This window comes from Solanum dulcamara, chromosome 3 (assembly GCF_947179165.1).
Source record: "Solanum dulcamara chromosome 3, daSolDulc1.2, whole genome shotgun sequence".
In the NCBI taxonomy this organism is placed as follows: Eukaryota; Viridiplantae; Streptophyta; class Magnoliopsida; order Solanales; family Solanaceae; genus Solanum; species Solanum dulcamara.
Genome location: NC_077239.1, coordinates 6351695 through 6358896, shown reverse-complemented (window position 1 = coordinate 6358896; position 7202 = coordinate 6351695). Strand labels below are relative to the sequence as shown.

The 7202-nt window shown below is 30.0% G+C and overlaps 1 protein-coding gene and 2 pseudogenes across 1 annotated transcript; all 3 read right to left on the bottom strand.

Moving 5' to 3' along the window:
- Positions 1-306: 306 nt before the first annotated feature.
- LOC129881502 (probable glutathione S-transferase) lies at positions 307-1356 on the bottom strand (annotated as a pseudogene).
- Positions 1357-2927: 1571 nt separating this feature from the next.
- Positions 2928-4702, bottom strand: LOC129882314 (probable glutathione S-transferase; annotated as a pseudogene).
- Positions 4703-5886: 1184 nt separating this feature from the next.
- LOC129882313 (probable glutathione S-transferase) lies at positions 5887-7029 on the bottom strand. Its single transcript, XM_055956561.1, has 2 exons — positions 6612-7029; positions 5887-6420 (listed from the first exon to the last, which is right to left on the bottom strand). Exons 1-2 carry the CDS (start codon positions 6918-6920, stop codon positions 6067-6069), a joined length of 663 nt encoding a protein of 220 aa, XP_055812536.1. The 5' UTR covers positions 6921-7029; the 3' UTR covers positions 5887-6066.
- Between the last annotated feature and the right edge of the window lie 173 nt (positions 7030-7202).

Sequence of the window (7202 nt, the reverse complement as noted above, 5' to 3'; positions counted from 1 at the left end):
ATTCATTGGATCAAAAGTATTTCCTCCTCTTCAATCTTCATGTCTGGTTGGATCATTCAAATATTAATCGTGAAAATACAAATTATTTGGGAGTCTAATGAAGAAAGATTATATTAAGGTGACATTATTCAATTCTTTTTATATTCGTGAATAAACATCAATGACAAGGTGTTGACGAAGCAAAGATAAATTGAACTGATTTCTTGATTTTACGTATATGAAGTCAAATTCTTAGAAGATGATTATTGAAAGTAAGAACATTGAAAGAGAAACTAGGAAGAATAATCTTAGTTTTTTTTTTCTCTGTCTATGGGAATTGCCTTATTTGCATAGAGAAAAATCCAACACTTATTCATAAGCATACATATAATTATTTTTTGACATTTATTAGGTAGCTTCCTTAGTTTTGAAGCAAGCTTTGTAAGCTCCAAGTAATTTTTCTCTAGGAGGCAAATTTTCCTTAATAATGCTACAACTTTGTAACTCTTGAGCCCAAGCATATATATTTGGATGTTCATCATTTGTCAATACTTCAACTTTCAATACTTCTTGAATAACTCCAAGCCAATATGTTATGAGAATGGACACAAAATCAACAAATCCAATTGTCTCCTCCAAAGAATTTTTTTTCTTTGACTTCATTATCAAGAATTTTCAACAGCGTAGAAAGTTCATCCCTAGCTTTTTCCTTCTCTTCTTTGCCACCATAACCAAGTTTTTGCATCTCCGGCAAGCACTAAAATTAAACAAAAAAAAAAGAAGCAATTGTTATTACATTTTCTTTATTTATTAACCCGATATATGAAGGACATTTTTGACTCATTTTTGTTAGATCAAAAGAGAATATTTAAAGATAGGAACATACCTTTTCATCAATAAACTTAGTCCAAAAACGTGACATGGCTCTTTGATAAGGGTCTTTTGGTAGAAGAGGGGTGCCATCCTTCCAAGTTTCATCAATGTATTCAAGAATCACAAGAGACTCAACAATTGGCTTTCCATTGTGCAAAAGCACTGGAATCTTCTTATGAATAGGATTGTACTTGACAAGTGTAGGACTCTTGTCAAAAGGATTCTGCTCAATGAACTCATATTCAATGCCCTTGAGTTTCAAGGCAATCTCAATTCTTCTACTAAATGGACTTGCCCAAAAACCTACCAATTTCACATCCTCCATCTTCCAATTCTTGATTGTTTGCTCAAAGTCTTAGTTGACTATAACAATTCTAGATCTATGGAATGGGATTTGGGATATGTGTGATGTACCCTTCACAAAAAAGGCATACTTTTATACAACTTGATTTCATTGGGGAAAAAAAAACTTGAATAATAAATTTGATATCCCACATGTTCATCTCGGAGAGAATCGGTCAAAAAATTACATGAATTCAATACAGTTATGCCCTGTATATATTTTAGGAAATTCATGAAAAATATGTAAATATTTAATTGTAAATTAAGTTATTAATTAATAAATTTTAAATCTGCCTCCATGTTTATTCAAACGTGAAGTGCTTGTTGACCATCTTTTTTACCACATTTTTCGTATCTTGCACTTTGCTTGAATATTAAATTATACAGCCGATCGTTGAATATTTTCGTTAGACACACAAATGACAATCTTGAAATAGAAGAAATATTATTTAATTATCAATTGGATAAAAATTAATATGATAAAATATACTTTCTCCGGACCATTTTACTTGTAACATTATTTGATTTAATTACACGTTCCTTAAAAACTATATATTTTGATTATTATACACTTATTTATTGTCATTAATTATTTAAAATGTTAATTTTTCTTCGATAAATATTCTCTCTTTAATCCCTCTTTGATAAATAAAAGGATAGTTAATCTAAACAAATCACAATATTGAAATATGTGTATATGCTTTATACATTTATGTTACTTTCAAGAATAATTATTAAAAAAGACAAAATGAAAAGAATGTACTTAATTATATATTTTGAACCATCTAGTTTTAATAAAAACAACAATCAAAGTGGTCCGAAGTAAGTACTGCGTGGTCTTGGAGAAGGAACGATAGAAGAAATTATTAGCTCATTTGGTCAAATTTTTGAGAGGCCAAACGTGTTTATTATTAAAAAAAAAAGTGCTTGATCAACTTTTTGGGACAAAATAAGTGTTTTGGGGGGGAATAACATAAGCTAAAAGAAAACTTTTCCAATGAGAAGATACACTTATTTTTAAAAGTTTGGCCAAGCACTAGCTACCGCACAAAATTATTTTGAATTGATTAGTTAAATACAAATGACTTTTTATCAAAAATATATTTAAAAAAAATAATTTTAGAAATTTGATCAAATAGACTAACATTTCCTCCGTTCACTTTTATTTGCACATTTGGACTTGATCACGTTCATTAAAAAAATAATGATTGACATGATTATTTCACACTACTCTTATTAATTGGTGTTTTGTACTCTCTCTATTCCATACTAATTGAATTTTAAGTGGTTTTTTCATTGTTTAAAATAATTAAATTGTGAAAAGTGCAAGATAAATGTTTAATTTTTTTTTCATATTTGTCCTTTCCTTTAATGAAGTTTTATATTTTCTAAAAGATAAATTGCACTACTTGGGAATAGATAAAAGAGCAATAGCAGAAAATAGGATTTAAATTATGTTCTTGAATATTTTTTTTAATAAGTGCGCATCAAATTCACTTAATATGAAATAAAGGAGTAATAAGTCTTGGAAAATGATTTGCGAAATAAGTAATTAATGTTAAGAATAAAATACGAAAAATAATAATTATATTTTTCTTAATATGTCAAAAGTGACAAAATAAAAATAAAATTTATTTTTAAACAATGCACGAATAAAAGTAAACAAAGGAGTATCTCATACAAACCGACGAAACAAAAACACATGGTACCATCTAAACTATATATTTTTTTTTCTTAATTCAATTTTCGATTTGATTTGATTTTTCAATTTTTTGAAAACACCCTTACATACACAAGTAGTATTTTGTTACAACCATACAAAATCTTTAAATTTCACAATAGAGATTGTTCATTTAGGAGCTCCTGCAGAGTGAAATCGAGATTGAAGATGTGCAAATAATTCATCTCTTGAAGGTAAATATTCTTTGACTGGGCTGCAACTAATGTAATTATTTCTCCAAGCATAATAATTGGGAAATTTCTCACTTGTCACCAAAATAACACCAGAGACTTCTTCAATTATTTCCATCCAAAATGCCAACACATTTGCAGCAATATCAACAAATCCAATTTTGTCTCCAACAAAATATTTCTTATCCTTGAGCTTACTATCAAGAATTTTCAGCAGTTCACCACACTCCTCTTTAGCTTTCTCTTGCTCCTCTCCATTGCCAAACATAAACTTTCCCATTGCTGGCAAGCACTGCAAAACACTCGAGATATTTACACGATCAGATCATTTACGAGGCAATTAAAAGTGAATTCATACTATAAGCATGAGCTTTATTTATATTTTCTTTTTTTTAATTTATTTATCTGGTTTTGATTTGACACAGAGTTTAATAAAGTTAAAAACACTTTTGAATTTTGTGATTTTTAAACTAAAGATTTGTAGAATGTATCAAAATACACTATGATTTTGTGGTTTTAAACATGTCATGTGAAAAATTAGAATTAAAAAATTGTCAACAAAAAAAAAGATTCTTCTTTTAAAACAAATTAAAAAGAAAAATAAGACAAGAAAATTGAAATGGAAGAAATATATACAATATTGTAAGAAGATATGTTTACACAGCTAATCATCCAAATGATATCTACATGCCACTTCTCATAAAATATGAGATCTATAATCTTGAAATTAGGTAGGTTATGTGTTATAACAAGAGATAACCTAATAAATTAAAAGATTATCTACATTATTCATAGATATTAGCTACTCGGACAATTGTAGCACCTGTTGACTACATGAACTTTCATCTTATTAATAATAATTGATTTTTCATCTTATAATCTCCTTACCCAATTTTTCACCTTTTAATCCCCTCCCCCCATTTCCTTCCCTCCGCCCCTAATTTTTTAATTTTTTTTCTTAAAAAATATATTAGCTACTCCTTTCATTTCAATTTGTTTTCTTAGTTACTGTTTGGACAATTGAAGGATATTTACTTTGACCATAATTTTTTAAAATACTTCTTAAATATTTGGATTGTTAACTATTTTGACTTATAGTAATTTTTATGTAATTTCTAAATATGTAAATTCTATGTCAAAAGAAATAAAAGACTTATTTTCGAATTCAAACCATACATCAGCTAGTTTGACTCTCTTGTGTAATCGGAATCAAGCCAAACAAATTAAAACGGAAAAAATATAATTTATAACCTGATAAAAATATTAACTAATCTGCTATCAAATTAATCAATACTACTAATATGAAAATTTCTTACACAAAATATGTATGCATATAAGTTATAACTTAAATCCAGATAAATTTACCTTATCATCAAGGAACTTAGCCCAAAAACGAGATATAGCTCGATCATAAGTATCTTTAGGCAAGATTGAAGGGCCTTCAAATGTGAACTGGATTGGATTCAAGAAGTAGAGAGCTCTTGTTTTGTGGATCTTCAACTATAAGTTCATATTCTACTCCCTTAATCTTCAGAGCCCACTCAACTCTATGAGTAAATGGGCTAAGTGAAACACCAACCAATGGACTTCCCCAACTTCATTCTTAAGCAGACATCGGGTTTGAGTCTCTCTGAATATGAATTGTCTTTATTAGGAATTATTTTATTTTCTTATATGAGATATTTTAATACAAATTTAAATTTAATAGGACTCTAATATAGATATCGAGAAAAACAAAAAATAATCAAATGGACTTCTTACACAACTCAGTTGTCTAATTTAATGCTTCTACATTGACCGGCGACTTTTCCTCAATTATTATGAGTCAAAAAATATGAGGTAGTGGTTAAAGGTTTTGTCCATTTAAGACTGGTGATCCATTTTGGAAATAAAATATTTATCTTTAGTAGATTAAGATATTCAAATCTAATCTGAATAGAAATCCGATTCTGAGGAAGTTCTCTTTGAATTCGATTATTGAATAATTAAAATTATTTATTTTTCAATATCTAAATATATTCTTGGAGTAACTGGTAAAGTTACTGCCATGTGACCAGGAGGTCACGGGTTCAAGCCTTGGAAACAGCCTCTGGCAGAAATGCAAGGTAAGGCTGCGTACAACAGACCCTTGTGGTCGGGCCCTTCCCCGGATCCTGCGCATAGCGGAAGCTTAAGTGCACCGGGCTGCCCTTTTTTTTATTTTTAGAGTAACTATGCAATTGCAATATAAAACAATACCTACTACAATCAATAAAGAATGTGATTGAGATGTTATTTTAAAACCACAAGAATCTGGCTATTTCAGCTTAAGAATAGTAATGATACATCTTGATAGGAACAAGTCGTTCTCTTCGTGTAGACTCTTTTGTCTCTTTTTGATTGTGGTTAAGCTTCAAAACATAAAACAACCACCTTGTAGTTCTTCAAATTCAACCAAGACTTGGGTTAAGCCTTGTTTAACTCAGATTTCTACTTCACGCGCATATGATCATATTTTCATAACTTGAAAGCTAGTTCCTTGTAGAGATGAATTAAGTCTTAATACTAATTCTCCAAATTTGCGTGGAACAACTTTTTTAAACAATCTCTAGTTCTTCAATTCTTTATCTAAAGGACCAGTTCCTCTCAGTAGCTTGAAATTTGTCTCAACCTCATTACACATCGATCTAAATACCGAATACTCGGTGAAATACAAAAAGAAAAGTCTACCCAACCACCTTTTGTTTCCAAATTTCACAAATTTGAACTTTGAAAAGGCGAAGATAAAAACAGGAGTCACAATTTACTAATAGGTAATTTTATAGATGGAAGAAATTAATTACACACTCATACAATTACTAACAAACCAGCAAAATAGAAACATAAAGATTACTGCCAACCATACAAAGTGAAAAGCTGGCTAAGCTTGGCTAGTTTTATTGCCACAACCAATATTGATATTTTTCACAAATAAATAAGTGTTCAATTTGGAGTAGCTGCAGCTTGGAAACGAGTTTGGAAATTGGCAAGTAACACATCTCTTGAAGGTAAATATTCCTTGACTTGGCTACATTCAATGTAATTATCTCTCCAAGCACAAAAATTTGGAAATTTTTCACTTGTCACAAAAACAACTCCAGAGGCTTCTTCAAGAATTCCCAGCCAAAATGCCATAAAATTAGCAACTACATCAGCAAATCCAAATTTGTCTCCCACAAAGAACAACTTGTCCTTGACCTCATTATCAAGAATCTTCAACAGCTCACCAAATTCCTCTTTGGATTTTTCTGCCTCCTCCCCTCTGCCAAACAATACTTTCCCCAATACTGGTATACACTGCAATATCACTCAAAAACTTTAAGTTTCATAATTACTAATAAGATAAGTGCAAATAAATTTTAATGATAAACGCTAGTAATTTGCAAATTTTGTAAAAAATAGTAACTAATCTACTATAAATCATGATCAAAGCTTATAATTGTACGAATAGTATAAAATAAAGTTAGAGTCAAGTATATACAACGTACCGTATCATCAAGGAACTTAGCCCAAAAACGCGCTAAAGCTCGATCATAAGGGTCTTTAGGCAAGATTGGAGGGCCTTCAAATGTCTCATCAATGTATTCAACAATTACCATTGATTCACAAATGGACTTTCCATTGTGAATTAACACTGGGATTTTCTTGTGAACAGGGTTCGATTGAAGAAGCAGAGGGCTCTTATTTTGTAGATCTTCTTCTATAAATTCATATTCAACTCCCTTAACTTTCAAAGCCCATTCAACTCTACGACTAAAAGGGCTTAGTGGAAAGCCAATCAACTTCACTTCTGCCATATCTCACCACTTAAGTTTCTCTCTTTTTATTCTTTTTGACTACTTTTCTATGTTGATGAAATTTATATATGTGCGGTGGGTTTTCATTCTTGATTTCATTGTCTTCTTTTATACATGAAAACCAACAAATGCATTATCTGACTTTTTGACCCTTCCATGTTGACCGGCTACTTATCATCAACTATATAGGGTTAGAAAAAACAATACATATCATGTATTAGATTTTTGTGTATTATTACAAATATTAATTATATGTTTTATTATGTTATGTATAATTAGGGG

What these genes read in the sequence shown, in the direction of transcription:
- LOC129882313 (XM_055956561.1), bottom strand. Translation starts at nt 6,920, where the DNA reads ATGGCAGAAGTGAAGTTGATTGGCTTTCCACTAAGCCCTTTTAGTCGT. An exon ending in CTAAGTTCCTTGATGATACG is followed by an intron (nt 6,421 to 6,611) that starts GTACGTTGTATA and finishes GTGATATTGCAG; the next exon opens with TGTATACCAGTATTGGGGAA.